At 32.9% G+C, this 18,441-nt stretch overlaps 1 protein-coding gene across 5 annotated transcripts in view; it reads left to right on the plus strand.

Annotated features, from left to right (window-relative positions):
• The first annotated feature begins 2,819 nt into the window (after nucleotides 1-2,819).
• Nucleotides 2,820-18,441, plus strand: part of LOC134688342 (uncharacterized) — a 32,396-nt gene continuing 16,774 nt past the window's right edge. The window contains exons 1-14 of one of the 5 annotated variants that reach the window (XM_063548960.1): nucleotides 2,820-2,919; nucleotides 5,691-5,842; nucleotides 7,216-7,400; nucleotides 7,925-8,064; nucleotides 10,354-10,542; nucleotides 11,278-11,505; nucleotides 11,916-12,031; nucleotides 13,165-13,293; nucleotides 13,729-13,994; nucleotides 14,839-15,037; nucleotides 15,791-16,315; nucleotides 16,869-17,043; nucleotides 17,338-17,444; nucleotides 18,230-18,429. In XM_063548960.1, the coding sequence (XP_063405030.1) occupies nucleotides 5,715-5,842; nucleotides 7,216-7,400; nucleotides 7,925-8,064; nucleotides 10,354-10,542; nucleotides 11,278-11,505; nucleotides 11,916-12,031; nucleotides 13,165-13,293; nucleotides 13,729-13,994; nucleotides 14,839-15,037; nucleotides 15,791-16,315; nucleotides 16,869-17,043; nucleotides 17,338-17,444; nucleotides 18,230-18,429 (2,587 nt within the window). In that variant the 5' untranslated portion in view covers nucleotides 2,820-2,919; nucleotides 5,691-5,714. Of the gene's footprint in view, nucleotides 2,920-5,690; nucleotides 5,843-7,215; nucleotides 7,401-7,924; nucleotides 8,065-8,084; nucleotides 8,289-8,329; nucleotides 8,513-10,353; nucleotides 10,543-11,277; nucleotides 11,506-11,915; nucleotides 12,032-13,164; nucleotides 13,294-13,728; nucleotides 13,995-14,838; nucleotides 15,038-15,790; nucleotides 16,316-16,868; nucleotides 17,044-17,337; nucleotides 17,445-18,229; nucleotides 18,430-18,441 lie in introns of those variants that run through there. The other 4 variants (XM_063548961.1, XM_063548962.1, XM_063548963.1 and 1 more) reach the window with 4 other exon arrangements.

The raw sequence follows: 18,441 nt of genomic DNA on the forward strand, positions 1-18,441 counted from the left end.
GAAAAAAGATAATCGGCTAATGGTATTACTTGAAAAAATGAAAAGATAATCGTAACTGGAAAGTGTTTTATTGATATTGACACTTAAACGTATATCTGATAGCATATAATGAAATTACGGCGATATCATGAATTAATTACGAAACGTATTAACATCTTATGACATTTCTTAGAACAGAGATAGAGCTGACAGAAATACCAATACTTAACATTCGTAGAACAGAGAGAGAGAGAGAGAGAGAGAGAGAGGGAGAGATGACAGAAATAACAATACTAAACATGCATTCGTTTTTCGAATTATTGAAGTTTCGGCTAATAAAAATTGCGGTTTTTATCCAACGCAATCATAGGTTTGAACGTAGTTTTCAATTTAGACTCTTTGGATTTCTATATACGTCCCTGCATCACACAATTTAATTATTTCATCATGAAATTTCTTTTCTATACTGTTTTCAATCTTTACACTTTAGTTTTGACTACTTAAATGAACAGTTTTGTTTATATATTTGATATATTAGATGTACTAACATATTGAGATTTTACACATTTAGGCAAAGTAATGAATTATATGTTAAAAGGGAAACAATTTGTTGTGAACTTCAAATAGGACAAGGTACAAGTAATGATTTGTACAAGTTATTATCTTTTTCTCCACAAAATTTGTATAGGTTATTACTTGTACAATTATATTTATACAAGTAATTATAACCTGTTTGATAGCATCATACAAGTAATTACTTGTATGAAAATTTTGTACAAGTAATAACCTGTACAAAATAATAACAATGTACACAACATATATATATGACTCAGACGTACTTATGAATATGATTATTTTCTGTGACTGTATCTTACATTAATTTGTAGGATCCTTTACTATAGATAATTTAGCTGATCTGTAACAATAACATCTTCATGCCTTATATATCATGTACTGTAGTACGCCGCTATATTAAAACTGACGTGGAAAGGTAACACATGGCCAGCGAAAGCTCTTTTTTTGAGAGCCCAGGTGTTTGTGTGGTCTAGCGGGACGGCTGCAGTGCAGGCGATTTGGTGTCACGATATCACAGTAGCATGGGTTCGAATCCCGGCGAGGGTAGAACCAATTTGCGAAAGCAAATTTACAGATCTAACATTGTTGGGTTGATGTTTAGACGAGTTGTATATACATTATGTACACAGCCATGTATCACAATCATTGATGGCGATCCGATGGATACATCTGTTGTAGGGTTGTCACTGACTCAGACGTGCTTATGAATATAATTATTTTCTGTGACTGTATCTTGTAAACATTAATTTGTAGGATCCTTTACTATAGATAATTTAGCTGATCTGTAACAATAACATCTTCATGCCTTATATATCATGTACTGTAGTACGTCGCTAGATTAAAACTGACGTGGAAAGGTAACACATGGCCAGCGAAAGCTCTTTTTTTGAGAGCCCAGGTGGTCGTGTGGTCTAGCGGGACGGCTGCAGTGCTGGCGATCTAGTGTCACGATATCACAGTAGCATGGGTTCGAATCCCGGCGAGGGAAGAACCAAAAATTTGCGAAAGCAAATTTACAGATCTAACATTGTTGGGTTGATGTTTAGACGAGTTGTATATACATTATGTACACAGCCATGTATCACCATCATTGATGGCGATCCGATGGATACATCTGTTGTAGGGTTGTCACTGACTCAGACGTGCTTATGAATATAACTATTTTCTGTGACTGTATCTTGTAAACATTAATTTGTAGGATCCTTTACTATAGCATGCCTTATATATCATGTACTGTAGTACGCCGCTAGATTAAAACTGACGTGGAAAGGTAACACATGGCCAGCGAAAGCTCTTTTTTTGAGAGCCCAGGTGGTCGTGTGGTCTAGCGGGACGGCTGCAGTGCAGGCGATTTGGTGTCACGATATCACAGTAGCATTGGTTCGAATCCCGGCGAGGGTAGAACCAATTTGCGAAAGCAAATTTACAGATCTAACATTGTTGGGTTGATGTTTAGACGAGTTGTATATACATTATGTACACAGCCATGTATCACCATCATTGATGGCGATCCGATGGATACATCTGTTGTAGGGTTGTCACTGACTCAGGCGTACTTATGAATATAATTATTTTCTGTGACTGTATCTTACATTAATTTGTAGGATCCTTTACTATAGATAATTTAGCTGATCTGTAACAATAACATCTTCATGCCTTATATATCATGTACTGTAGTACGCCGCTAGATTAAAACTGACGTGGAAAGGTAACACATGGCCAGCGAAAGCTCTTTTTTTGAGAGCCCAGGTGGTCGTGTAGTCTAGCGGGACGGCTGCAGTGCAGGCGATTTGGTGTCACGATATCACAGTAGCATGGGTTCGAATCCCGGCGAGGGAAGAACCAAAAATTTGCGAAAGCAAATTTACAGATCTAACATTGTTGGGTTGATGTTTAGACGAGTTATATATATATACAACCTGTCTCTAAACGTCAACCCAGCAATTTTCGATCTGCAAATTTTCTTTCGCAAATTTGTTTGTTCTTCCCTCGCCGGGATTCGAACCCATGCTATTGAGATATCGTGACACCAAATTATATATATAATTATTCATCTTTTCATAGTCACGTAACTGACTTTGATTTGCTGCACCAGTTTCATGAAGTGTCATTAGAGTACAAGAAAAGTATATCTTTTTTGATAGTTATTCGTTTTAAATTTTGTGAACTATTCCCGATTAGTCGGAATGTCCCCAACCTAATTCTTCAAAATTTCTTTTCTTCATAACCAACTTAAAAATTTCCGGATATTTATGCAGGGTTGTACTAAAACCGACCTACAATTAGAATGTGCACTTAAAAAAAATGAATTTAAAAATACCTTGTCAGGTAAATGTATTGAAACAGCTGTTCCCTCGATACTGGGTAAGTAGCTAGAATTCTTATATGGATATATAAGGTATAGTTCTATCGTAAAAAAAATCCCCTTAAATGTATTTAATCGTGAATTCAAGTAAAAGTTTACATTAGTTACTCAGCTATTTCCATTGAGTTGCTTCCCTTTTCGTTGAAACGTCTTTGTAAAAAATCTCTCAATGACCAATGTTTCTATTTATTCATATTCAATTCACCTTTAAAATTAGGAGCTTTCATATACCATTGATCAAAGTACAAATGTAGTTTTATCCTAATATGTGTCATTTCGTGGCCTTGTTCATGTTGTTTACAAACAGTTGAAACACTAGATTTGCACAAAATTCCTACATTTACCTATATGAGGGGGTCTCATTGGGGTGTTCCCATCCCGAATCCCGCTTACTGATTTGTCAGATCCCCGTATCCCGCTTACTGATTTGTCAGATCCCCGTATCCCGCTAACACTATGTACGTAAGCAATTCACATTTTTTTAGCCTTTCCCGGGTCCCGCAAGACCTCATTTCCTGTTTTCATGACACAATAATTTGACATTCACATGTCACACTTACAAAAAATATCAGCAATCCCACGGCACGCTTAGAACCCAATGAGACCCACATATGAGACAATATCTGAAAAAGTAAGAAAAATAAGAAAAAAATAAAATGTCTTTAGACCTGGTATTTAAATAGCACAAATCGAAGAACAAACATTGAGGATCTAGGAACTAGCTGTTGTCTGTAATTGAAACAATTGTTTAATGTGGAAACAATGGCATTTTTAGAAATGGTACAGATTTTAAATGTTAACTTGTAGCTAAGTCATTAGTACAGTTAATAGTGAAATTATTCATTACCTTAAGTTTAAGAATAAATAATTCTGCAAGAAAAGCTCTCTTGATAGGGTTACATACTACATGTAAGAGCATGGGTTAGTACTTTCAGTTTGCATTCATGTACATGTTGTATGAGCATAGAAATTTACTCTAAAAAATGCATAAAAAACAATGAATCATTATGATACAAGTACATAAAAACAAATTTAAAAATAGAACCAAAACAGAAACATTAAAAAAAAAATCCAACTCTGTATATACATGATATATATATATATATATATAAAAATTAAAAATTATTCATTACAAATAATTTAGAAATATAAAAAAAATTTGAAAAAAATATAAGAAAATCAACAGAAGTGCTTTAATTTAAAAAGCATGAAAAGTGGACTTACAGCTTTAAAAATGAAAAGAGTGAAGGAAATGAAAATGTGATAAAAAAAGTGTAAAGTTGATAAAAATGCAATTAAAGGTACATGTAGCCATGGTAGTATGATACATTCAAAAAAATATATATAATATATTTAATTATGTGGAAAAGCCTGTCTGAATAAATAAGTTTTAATGATTTCTTGAAAGCATTCACAGATTCAGTGTTTCACAGTTTTTTCGGCAAGCCATTCCATAAAACGGCGTCTGCTCTATCAAACCATCTCTCTCCGTAAGTTTTTGTTCTAACTATTGGTTTGACTAGTCTAGAAGCATGTTGTTTTCTGACTGAAGAGTTCTTGTTGGCTGGTAAATGTTTTCTAGTTCTTGAAGGTACACGGGTGCACCCTGCATTTCCATAGTCCAAGCGGGACGTCATTAAAGAGCAAACAAGTGTCTTTGCTGCATTCTCTGTAATGAATGGATGAATTATGACCGATATTTCTGATCTGTTTGAAACAAGATTTGGAGGTCACACTAATCTGTTGATCCATCGCCAATGTTTTGTCAAAGTAAACACCAAGGTTCTCTATGTCAACCGTATTGCAACCTAGTTCCAATAAACCATTTAATTTGGTGTTAAGGATTTCAGATTTAAAAGTAATTTACAAAATTTTAAATGCAACTTTTCGTAATACCTCATTATTACTAAAACCCGGGCCCATACAACAAAATGGGCATGACAATTTTGTCATAAAGATCTAGCTAACATTTTATGGAAAGCTGATACATCCTTCCCATTTTCAGGACTTCTTACCTGGCTTTTAAGGCCATATTGGTTAAATACTTTTTTGTCATATTAAAATTCCCCGTTTTAGTAAAAATAATTCCCAAATAGTTACACTGCTTTGACACATCTTAATGTTAGTGTTATTGTAAGAAAATCTAAGTTTTTTTGGCAAACGTCCAAAACCAAACACTAAAGCTTTGGTTTTGCTACATTTACTTTCAATTTCCAAACCTTACAATAATCATGAAAGGCATTGATTTGAGTCTGCAGGTCCTGTGCTGTTTCGGCCAGCAATACCATGTCATATGTGTTCAAAGTTATAAAAACCTATAAGTATATTTCTAATTCTCTTTCCAGATCTTCTGAAATAGTTTTATATAAGTCCTTTGATATTTTTACTGACTAAGGAATTTTCTAAATCATTAAAAAATAAAGAAAATAGGAAAGGTGATAAATTTTCCCCTTGATTAATCTTTCATTGAATGTTTTGTATATAAAATGATAAAATTGTCATGATAAAGATTGTCCATTGATATTACTTTGATTATTGGGCTGATGGAGTTGAGTTGGGGCCCAAGTTGGGGCCGTACCAATGTGCATCAGGGCCAGATCTATATTGGCCTAATCAACATGTTTACCTGAACGAATACATGTATTTTGAAGAGAAAAATGCTGAGTTTACATGTACTTCACTTTGATATAGAAACCAAATTTTATGCAAACAACTAAAAAATAAAAGATATTTAAAGTCACATCATACGCAGTTTACTATGTATTTTCAGACAAAACAATTAATTTGAGTAACAATGGATTATGGCATGGTATGGAGGCCAGGTGAATGTTTACCTGAGAGTACTAGGACAGCAAGTCTGAAGGTTGTTGGTGACATCATGCCTCCTCAGAGAACAAATACACCTATCAGTACTTATGGAAGGTATACATATTAACAGATAAAGGTCGTGCATACAATGTATTTAAAAAAATAAGTTCACACATTCCAGTATATTGGATAAAAATACATGTATTCCTGGTTTTCAATTAGACTTTTTATATATATATGTTCCAGACCATATGAGTATTTGGATTATATGCACAAGGTCATGACCGTATGGATATATACATATGTACTCATATGGTTCGACCATGTCTAACACCACCATTGATTTTCCCCTTTTAGTCTGTTAAATTTCAAACAAAGAAAAACTTGGCATGAGTAAAGTTTTATCCGGTCCAGTACTATAGAAAAAAATTCACATAACACTTCATTGCATACAATAAAATAACCATCACTGGAAGTTAACCAATCAAGTTTCTCCGTGATAGAACAGACCTTAATAGGATAACGTTCCGACAGTACCTGCTCATCCAGATTTTGTCGACAGTTTTTGAATGGATAACTTCCGTCAGCGTAGGTTCACTGTCTGGTCACTTTCTGATCTCTATCGGATTACATTCGGTCCAATAGGGACACAGTCGTTACATACTTGGTCAAAATTTACCTGGTGAAAGAAGAAGCGGATTGAGAACAGGATTATCGGTATAAATTCGCGTCAAAATGGTTGAATATCGACGCTTCCTGACCACTATCTGATTGTTGTCGTTATTAAATTTTTTGTTTTACAAATTTTAATTAAAGTTTGAATTTCATCCACGATTCACAGGATTTGATCAGACTTTTGACAAATTTTAATAGTGAATGGTCCTTTCAATGACGGTAGTAAAAATCGTGAATGTGTGACCCCAGCTTAACCAATCAAAATACATTTATCCAATAAGGGGAGGGCTATTCTTTAATTTTTTCTGCAGTCCCTTAAATGACTTTTCAGCAATCATTTGACATTTGTCAACATTTTTAGAAACACTTTTGTTGTAGAAGATAAGTTGTCTAAGGAATTATTTTGTTTATACTTTACAAACAATAAGAAATGGTTTATCTACTTATAAGTGCTGTTCCTTTCTTCTTTGACTGATAATCAAACATCTTATTGTTCAATCTTTAATAGGTGATAAAAGCAATTTCACAAGTTTACCTTAATCCTTATAATCCATAATTATTAAGAAGTGCCTAATTATGACATTTTTTATACTTGTAAGATTTATTTTTTGAAACATGTAATAGTTGTAAAAAGTTAATAATTAGATTTGACATAATAATCTCAATCACTGAAATTTAGCATTATAAGCTTATAAAAAAATAGACTTATTAAATACAATCATATCAAATCATTGCTGGTGAAAATACGTCATTTTCATTGATGATATATTTACAATAAACTCCCAAGTTTGAAAAGTGATGTTTTATTTAAGCAGTCCGGATCCAGATTATGAAAATGGAGAGAACATTTTGGGAAGATTACAAGATAATGGCTCAGTCACTCCAACACCACTGGTCAATATTAACTGTGAATGTTTAATCAAGCATACTCTTACAAAGAAGCAGCAAGATTTGTATTCCAGTAATCACTTCACTGATTCAGACTCGGATGATGAAGGTAAAAAATTATCTGTTGCATTACATAATTATATTTGAGCTGGGTCGGATAGAAATTGACCTCTATACAAGTGGACATATAATGTCTAAGACTATGATTCATTTTTAGAACATTCAAATACCAAATAAAAGATGAACATTATTCTGTTTTGAAAGGTTCGCATATTATGACAAAATCATGAAATCTAATATTCTGGAAAATGCAATTTTTCCTCCTGGTTTACAAAATTAAAAGAATCCACAGTATATCAAAAAGTCTGTTTTACCAGATTGCTATGCAAAATTTGCAATGAAAACTTGCATCCAACATAATACATTGTAGTTATATGTGAAAAACTAGTATGTATGTGCTTCTTGACATGATGTCATTATCTGTATAAAACCAGGATGTTTGAGAATTTTTACATGCTTGTTACTTATGAAACTTAAGAGTTGTTTCATTGACACTCATACCACATATTATTAGATCTAATTGTTACTTAGGAAAAGACTGTTTAAGATAAGATTGACATTACTTTATTTTAGATACTAACGTACTTATGCTAATTAAGATGCTAAATGTACTACCAAGTCGTCTGCCATCAAAAACTGCCTGTAAAGCTCTCAATACTGTCCTGGATAGTTATGTTTGTAAAGAACCAGTATCAAAGGAGCAAATTATGGAGGTAAGAACAGGGAACAAGTCATCTGCCATCAAAAACTGCCTGTAAAGCTCTCAATACTGTCCTGGATAGTTATGTTTGTAAAGAACCAGTATCAAAGGAACAAATTATGGAGTTAAGAACAGGGAACAAGTTGTCTGCCATCAGAAACTGCCTGTAAAGCTCTCAATACTGTACTGGATACTTATGTTTGTAAAGAACCAGTATCAAAGGAACAAATTATGGAGGTAAGAACTGGGAACAAGTTGTCTGCCATCAGAAACTGCCTGTAAAGCTCTCAATACTGTACTGGATACTTATGTTTGAAAAGAACCAGTATCAAAGGAACAAATTATGGAGGTAAGAACAGGGAACAAGTAGTCTGCCATCAGAAACTGCCTGTAAAGCTCTCAATACTGTACTGGATACTTATGTTTGAAAAGAACCAGTATCAAAGGAACAAATTATGGAGGTAAGAACAGGGAACAAGTAGTCTGCCATCAGAAACTGCCTGTAAAAACACTAAATACCTTTCTGGATATTTATGTTTGTAAAGAACAAGTAAACTCAATTAATGCAATATTATAGATTATCGTTGATCATCTCAACAAGATTGATTTTTCTCGCTTGAGCTGGGACGGCAAAAATATGAAAAGCAATCAAGTTGAGAAGACCAATGGTAAACTGTTTATCACTGTTTTACCTATGACAACATTGTCAATTTCATAATTAACGCCACATGCCCCCTTAGTTTGTAACAATAATTTTCATATCACTCGACTCTGCTGATAAAGAAAATCATCAGTAAGCAAGATTAAAGGGAAATTTTGTAATATAGGGATAAGCTCAGACTATATTCAATATTCAGATAAGATATAATGTAAGTTGGAGTCTTTTGGAGTAATACTTGCATTCCAGTGGCGTAGCTGGGTAATTTTTACGTGTACGCCCGAACCTTGGCGAGGGATATGAGGTGTTCCAACTGCTCAATGTTAAAGCACCTGCTGGTAGTGGGTTCGAAAGGGAAAGCTATTGAGAATGTATCTTAATGATTCCTGTCAGTAAAAAACATTGATAGCAACTTACTTTTGAATCTAAATGGTTAATTTGTTTAGGTTAAATTTTGTATTATGTTAACTTATTAATCAAGTAAACTGGAGGCTAACCTAATCATTGCTTATGGTCATTGGTTTTTATAGAGAAAACGTCAAAACCATATTACTTTTAAATAAGTTTAAAGAGTGTCGTGAGTGAGCATTCAATCGACAAAGGCACCATTTAATGAACACGCAAAAAATATATTTCTCAGAGGAGCAATATAAAAAAATCTGGAACATCTAGGATTTCCTCCCACAAAAAGTGAATCAATTTATCGTTCATTTTAATAAAGGGACTTAATCAAAATCTAAAATTTTCCATTGATATTTTTTATTGATCTGGAATATTTCACGACAATCTATGAAGGTTTTATAAATTCAGCATGAAAAACAGTTAATTGCGTTAAAAAGAGTCCGACTATCTGTCTATCAGAAAAGAAAGGAAAAATGAACGAAAACAAATGCTTTCAAAATTTTAGCTTTAGACATTAGTCATAGACAAAGCATCTTCGGAATTTTCATTAAATTCGATGAAGGTTGGACAAGATTAGTGTAATTGAGAAATAACAAAATGTCATCCCAAACTGCGACTACGTTTTTAATTGCAGAAAGAAATACATTTTGTCCTTAAAATGCGGGAAAATTAAAGATATAATTGCATTATTATATTGCTAGATATATATGCATACTCTTTTGATCATAAACAGAATTTTACTGTCTAACTTTCGTAAAATTTCACAGAGAGTCTTTCACAAGACTTTATCCACATTCAGAACCTAAATATTGACGCCGCTTTGTCTCGCTTTTGGGACATAAATCACAGGCTCGACAAAAATAAAAAAAGGCATATCAAATCTGAGCAGATAGTGAATTGCTTTAAATATAAGAAAAGTACGTAGAATTCATAGTAGATTCAGACTTTTACAAAAGATTCGAACACATATATTAAATGATCTATTTGAGTAAATTTAGTCCCTTTTTATTCAAAATTACAATCCATTGAAAAAAGAAGCACGAGGCTGATGTGCTTTTGACTAGTTTTTCTTATTCTATGTCGATTATTTGTCTTATTTTCAAAATTCAAGTGTACGCACAGGCGTTTTGACGTAAACGTAGCTATGCGCATGCATTCCTATTATTAATTGACTTTAGGTATTCTCGTGTTGATAGGTATTTTACTGTAACATACATTATGTACATGATATTTTTTATCTAGATTTGGAATTTCCTGAAGCACAGTAACACAGCAATGCGAGAGATGTCCTTGAAGTTTTTCACCAAATTATGTGCAGTACAGACCAATGCTTATATTTTGTTAGACCAAGGAATATTGGACTTTGTTAAAACAGTGTTGACAGTCCCACAGAGCCCAGTGTTCTCTCTAGCTATACAATTAATACAGGCAGTGAGTACAGAAAATAAAGGGCACAATAAAAAAATACATAAGGTGAAAAAGCTGTACAGTCCTCGATCACTAAGAAATCAAATAAACAGGAATTTTTGTTGCAGTAAACGTCAATGGATGTATTTTAGTAAAAAGCATTAACTTTTAAATATGCTTAGCTATACATTCTTGATCAACATCCATCATGTTGATTGTCGTTCACAAATATAACGTACAGCATTGATCACATTAAAATGGAGAGTCTTCATATTTCCTTAAAAAAAAAGGCAGATTTGAGCTCCACTGTTGCATCTGTGTAAATATACTTATATGATAACATTGAGAATGGTAATGGGGAATGTATCAAAGAGACAACAACCCGACCATAGAAAATACAACAGCAGAAGGTCACCAACATGTCTTCAATGTAATGAAAAATTCACTCACCCCGAGGTGTCCTTCAGCTGGCCCCTGTCCACATTTTTCACACTATAAAGTTATGCCCATTACAGTAGTTGATGTCACAATAAGTATGACTGCCAATTAGACAAGTTAGTATCCACCAGAGACCAAGTGACATATAGTTTAGTATTGATAGGTCACTGTACATACAAAAATGAGCAAAACCCAAACAGCATGTAGCAAACCATAAAAGGTTCAGACATATCAAAATTTAAAACAATTCAAATAAGAAAATTTTCACAGTTAAATTTTTACCTTAACTTGTAGACTACTTCTTCATTATCTTTTTATTAGATTGTATCACAGGAAGGACTAAAAGATAAATGGATAGAGCCAGTTTCCTGTAAGTTTCTACCATTGCTGTTAACCAATCTGTCACATGATGGTGTCACCTTGGAGTTTAAGTACAGTATTTGTTGTGTATTCCGTGAGTTGGTTAAGTACATAGAGTTCATAGAGATTACACAGTCACAGATCATTCCTGCTGTTTCCTATATCAAAGATTGCAGTGGTAAACTAAGGGTAAGACATTATCATCTGCTAGTGTTTGAAATTTATGGTGGTTTAAATACTTGGTTGTCCATTTTCATAGGTACATGTATCAACAAATTATGAGTTGAAGAATTCAGTTTCTGATAGCTGATGCAGATAGTCATTAGAAATACAGATTTCATTATGAGTATTCAGGTAAATATCATGAAAATATGAGAAAAAATAATCCAACAAACATAATTATAATTTAGAGTAACTGTGAGCAAATCTAAAGAATAAGACTGTTGACATTCACCGATAGTTCAATGAAGGGTTAAAAAGTCATCATCAAATACAAAAAAAAATATGAAGGCTCCAGGAAAAATTGTTTTTAATTAGTATACTATGATTTATGCAAAAAATAATAAAAGCTGTAAGCTCTTTGTGTTTTCATATTTTAGGAAGTATATACAGAGATTTTGACTGGCATGTTATTACACACAGACATTCTACCACCTGATGTTATAGATAGTGGTATCGTACCTTCTACTGTCAGTATGATAAGAGATGGACCATGGTAATGATAACATAAATAATTTGTTGTTATATTTATTTTACACTAAAAAAAACATATTTTACAAATTGCCACATTAATTTATAAAGATTATTGCAAAAAAATATAATGCACTGTTATTGTCCAAAATTTTCTCATCAGTTATTTATCTCTATATAAATTTTTATATCATGACTATGTTAGATTGAGAATGTTCATGTTTGTTTTGATTAGGAACCATTTTTTGATAGTAGGATATGAAAGCTTTGGTGATTTTTTCTAGCCTCTTTTAAGTTTTGATATTTCATTTACTATGTTGTAAGAAAAAGATGTGGCCAGACCTATTTCTTAAAAACAGTTTTGCAAAATCATTGCCTTTATAAGTCAGTTTGACTGTATACTTATCAGTGCCTGGTCATTATTTAATGAAGCTTGTTTTATATTTAGGTAAAAACATCATACAACCAGTGATAGTATGTATTTTTGGCATATCATTTTTACAAAGGAATTTATACTTAACCTAACTGCATGGCAATATTCTCCTTGGGACAATATTATTTGCATGTGGAATAAGCAATTTATGTTGTGAGCATGTTTGAATGTATTATTCATTATGCATATTCTGAAAACTTTTACATACATCATGTACATATTTAAAAAGTGTACTAAGTAACTATATATTATTTGATTCTGTAATGTTGCATATTCATGTATGTAAGGATAATTTATATAAATATGAAAAAGAAATATTCAAATTGTTGCCATTAGATTGTGTCTGCAGGCACCTTTTTGCACTAATATAAAATAAAATTTATGTATGCATCAGATATACATAGGATGCAATTAAAGTTGGTGGTGGAAAAAAATCTATTTTTACATTATTCTACTACTAGTTTGATACCTGTCTTTTTTATTTATAATCCAGGAGGGTATAAAGCATGAAAATCAAAGAAAATAAGCTTAAAAACATGTATGCTCCATCAAAGTACATGATATGAGCTCTTTCAGTGTAAATGTCAAAATCTGATGTAAAATTTCTGTTCCAAAATTGGTATTAAGAATATTAGAATAAAGAATGTTTTAGATAAATGTTCTTGTAGGTTTTTATGTGTTACACACCTAAAGAGAACTTTATACTGATAATTTTCTTATTTTAGTGGAACCCAAGTACAGGCATTGAAACTTCTAAGTGGCTTAACAGACACAGAATCTGGTATCCCATCTGTTATAGACAATACCCATGCTGTCCCTTATATTGTCTGCTGTATAAAGGAATCAAAATGCAGGTATACAACTGTTTTATTAAACAAATGAATTGATTGAGTTGAGGACAGAGTGATTTTAGTTTTTTAAAAGAATGTCAGCTGAAAAGGTGAAAGCAAGATTACTGTGGATTCAATTATTTTCAGTGGGTACCAACTTTCGTTGATTAATGAAACCATACATGTTTGTGAATATTTTAACTTTGTGGTTTTGGGAAGTTTACATACATGTCTATATGAAATTCTTCTCTCGTTGAAAATTTTATTTCGGGGTTCACCTATACCCACGAAATGCACAAAAATTGGTAGCAAATGAATAATAATGTATCCACAGTATTATATAGAATCTGCTGTAATCAATAAAAAAATGTTTGAGAACATTGAAGAAGACTCCAGATAGCCAGACCAATCAAAACAATAGGTTACCAGTTGAGTATTTATTGTCTTATGTTATTTTAGAAAAGTTAAAAGAGAGGCCCTTCAAACATTGTGTCATCTGACAAAGTCAAGAAGACTTGGATTGTGTAAAGAATTTATGGTTCAGACAGCAAGTTACCTTAATCCAACAGACCAAAATAGCTACACACAGCTGATGGGAAGAAGTAGTTCTCCAGGAAATAGGGTGAATACTCCCACTAGAGGTAGACATGTTGAGAAGGATAGTGTGTTATGGAAAGGTCTTCATCGTCTTATAAAGATTGTAGGACACCTTATAATCAAAGAAAGTAAGTACTGGTAGAGATAAAACTGTATACCTATTAGGGGCTCCAACGGGGTACCCTCCTCAGGTCTCAAGGTTGCTTTTAAATTCGTCGAGAGGTCGTTTATAAGGGAACTGTACAAGGCGCAGGTCGTGTTTCCAAACACAGAGAAAGGAAGTCGGTTGGAGGTAGTTTTTTTCCAAATTTTACAGTTTGCAGGTCGTTTTCAGAAGGCCCTCAGGTCGGAAGTCGTCTCTAAAAAGCACAGAGGTCACAGGTTGTTTTTGACCCTGCAGGAGCCTGTTATTAAATTCAACAGTATCAAGCTTAAGTTTATACACTGTAAATTCAGGAATAATGGTATGCATTAGTATTAGGAGTTAAAAATAAAGGGAAAAAATATGAAATAAAGTATTGGAATTTTATGAAAATCTGCATACAGTTAAATGTATTGGATATCAGAAAGTGAGGTCTTATTATTGGGAGAATAACTCAGTCATATTATTCACACTGATAAAAACTAACCAATAATTTCTGAATTTACAGTACATTAAATTCCAGACTATTTTAGTTTAAATAATCATTTTGTGTTCAGATTGTTCTCAACTTTTGATTTAATGAAATTCTGTTAATATAAAATATTCTTGCATTTTTTAAAATCTAATGAAAAGGAAATGATTTTACACAGAAAGAAAGCTTTGTTTTCAGATCATCAGAAAAGAGCATGTCATGATATGTTTTACTATACATCTAAAAGCTTTAAATTGAACCCCTGTATCCTGTTTGAAGAAGTTGAACTTGAAAGGATAATATTGATAAAAGAAATTATATTAACAAAGATAACAATATCTTTCATCTGTCTTTTCAGGTTTAGCTGAAACTGATAAATCAGGGAAAGTAACAACAGTTGGATACAAACCTTGTATCGACATGTGCCCTGTCAGAGTTGTCTCCCTTACCAGATGTGTTCTCTTTCTCCAGAATGTTTGTCTATGGCCTAGTGGGAAGAACAAACAAGACGTTAGCAACTTGGATCTCAAAAACTTCACTGACTCTGACAAGCAGAGGTATAGGGATTGTTATTTACTGCCATTCAAATCAGATCTGTTTCCCCCAAATAGAGTTTTTAAAAGTAATATGCATGTAGATATTTATGTATCCAATATCTATTCATGTATGAAAAAGAAGATGTGGTATGATTGCCAATGAGACAACTCTTCACAAGAGACTAAATGACACAGAAATAAACAACTATGGGTCAAAGTACACATGCATGTTTTCTTCTCATGTAAAATCACTTTATACATGATATTAGATGTATCAAAATCTAACAACCCAATACAGAATTCACAAAAAAAAAAAAAAAAACACTGTTTGTTAATGTATAGCTTGCTAATCAGTGTGAGCCAAGGCTCCGTGTTAAAGGCCGTACTTTGACTTATAATGTTTTACTTTTATAAATTGTTATATGGATGGAGAGTTGTCTCATTGGCACTCATATCACATCTTCCTATATCTACATCTTGTTTGATTTCTATAACTGAGAACATAACTGATTTATACTAAGATTTATTTTTTTCTCTTTCAACTGTTCTGTTTTAAGAATTCAAATCTTGCATGAACACTGAATAGCCTTTTTAGTCCTATAATTGATAACATTTGTCCCATATTATATGGTATTTTGATATCATTATATATAAATTTTCTGGAAACGGGGAATGTGTCAAAGAGATGACAACCCAACCATAGAGAAGGCAACAGTTGAAGGCCACCAATAATTCAAAAACCTTGACATTAGCAGGTTATTACTTTCTTTCCAGGTTAAAATTATCTAAATTAAACCGAAGTCTTGCACAGAGAGTTTGGGATACTGCTGGAACAACAATTGTCAAACTGCTGGGAACATTCAGTGATAAATTGATGAATGTTTTACATATAGCGAAACAATGCAAAGACAACAAGGGCACTGTTTGTATTGAACATTCAGACAATCAGGAAGCCATCCTCAAAATGGTTGACAAAAAAGGTTTGGTTGATCTGTCCTGCATAGTAGATTCGGAAGAGTTAGATCTGATTAAATCACTGTTAGAACTGTTGTTGTGCATTTCATTGTGTTCTTGTAAAGACTTTCCAGATTTGACGCCAAAGAAAAATAAATCCCCACATCACATGACTAGTCAAGGTCGTTCCACAAAGTCAGATTCATCACTAGGACGACCTCCATTACCAAAAAAGTTAACAAGGCCGTCTAGTGCCCATCATCACAGATCATTATCACCTGTTAAAGATGTCACAAGACAGTCATGGGTGAAGGACAATCCTTATCTTACTAACACATTAGACAGGTAATTAGTTATTTGTTGGTGATAAATAATCCTTATTTTGATAACACATTAGAAAGGTATTTAAGTTATTTGAAAACTTACATGAAGGATAATAAAATTGAGAATGGTAACGGGGAATGCGTCAAAGACAACAACCCAACCATAGAGCAGACGACAGCTGAAGGCCACCAGTTATTCAAAAAACCTTGACATTTGCAGGTTATTATATACAGATGTAAACATAAGCTGTAATTTCTGGAATTATTGTGAATTTATTTTTGAAATTGACTGATAAACTGTTATTAGAATTATTAAGATCATTTTTTAATTATTTTTTTAAGAGTATAATCTACTGCATGTGTATTGAATTACATTATTTTTTTTATTGTCAAAAATTCTAAATGATAAAACCCAATGTAACCTACAGAATGATAGGCTTTTATCCACCTATGTTTTAATGATATAGTTCAGCATGTGTACTCATCTATCATGTATTCTTAGAAAGAAAAAAGAAAATATGTACAAAACGATGTCACTATAGGAGGGTAGCACTAAATGATAATGTTATTTACAGAGCCTCTATTCCTCCTGAGATTTGTCCTAATAAATCAGATGTTGGCCATTTCCATACAGAGCTGCTGAAGAAAGAAGCAGCCACTGAGAGAAGACTTATAAGAAAATGTCTGTATGAAGCTGATACCATTAGAATAGTAGGGGCATTCTTACAGTGTTCACAGAGTGATCTCCAGGTAGGTCAACAGTAGTGGACTAGAATTGCATCAGCCATTCAACATTTTTCATGAAATTGTCATGATGCATTGATTATAGAAAATGAATAAGCGCTAATTGTTTAAATCATTAACAAGACAGTAGTGAAAATTATATATCAAGTCTGATAATACATACATGTCATAAGTGCCAAAAATTAATGTTGTGTAAGTGACTTATTTAATATTTACCCTTTTGAACAAATCTAGGATATATTGTTTAATTGGTTGGTAATTAAGCACTTATAAAGTTAATTTTTGATGTATCATTTACAGGCTTTATCATGCCAGATTTTACGGTGCTGTATCCAGCCATTAGAAGAGAAAGTATATCAACAGATGTCATCTTCTCCATCTCCTTCACCTCCAAAGCTAAGGACAAGGTAAGCACTGAAATGTCTATATAAAAAAGAAGATGTGGTATGATTGCCAATGAGATGACTATCCACAAAAGACCAAAATGACACAAACATTAACAACTATAGGTCACCGTACGGCCTTCAACAATGAGCAAAGCCCATACCGCATAGTCAGCTATAAAAGGTTATAGTCTTTTCTTCTGTTCTAGGCTGTAAAAAGGTTAGTTTCTTAAATATCTTATTGACTGATACAACAGTTGTTCTAGATCTAGTGTGTTAAACTATTTTTCTTTAACAAGATCAAGGAAATTGACAAGTTCTAAACAGTGTTAAACAGTAAATCCCAAATATGCAGCTGTTCATTGATTCACAAGCAAATCATGTGTAAGAAAATATACCATAATGCTGAATGTTTAGATTACTGCTTATTACGAAATCTTGTGTGCATTTATTATTATTGCCATAAAGTAACACAAATGCATGATTTTAGGAAATGATGCATATAAATAATGTTTCACAATTTTTTTAATAAAGAAAAAATACATTCAACACAATGTGAAGGCTTTTTTATCTCTTTCGTTGCACTCACTCAACATAAAGCTTCATATTGTGACCTATCAGCTGATATTTTACAATATCAACATGCAGACAACCTGATATTCAGTATGTACCGTATATGAGGTAGGAGGGCAATAGTAACTGAGTAGTAGCTTTTTATTTTGTACTGCAACTTACTGAGAATTTTCCTGATCATTAATCATTTTAATAGTAAGAAATTTTAGTTATTCTTTCAAATATTTAATTTTCAGGCCACAATCTGCAGTTGGGGCTCATGGGGCTGAACATAAGATGAAAGTAGCTTTCCATTACATGTCTCCAGAGATAGCTAATCTAATCAAAGGGGCTTTAGGACCAGATTTTGGTGAGGTAGCAATGGTCAAGGAGGAGGAGGTTAAGGTAGAGGAGACCCATATCACAGACATAGAGGCTGTTGACAGACTCAATTTGTGTAAGAATTTCT

The sequence above is a fragment of the Mytilus trossulus genome, chromosome 10, assembly GCF_036588685.1.
Source record: "Mytilus trossulus isolate FHL-02 chromosome 10, PNRI_Mtr1.1.1.hap1, whole genome shotgun sequence".
In the NCBI taxonomy this organism is placed as follows: Eukaryota; Metazoa; Mollusca; class Bivalvia; order Mytilida; family Mytilidae; genus Mytilus; species Mytilus trossulus.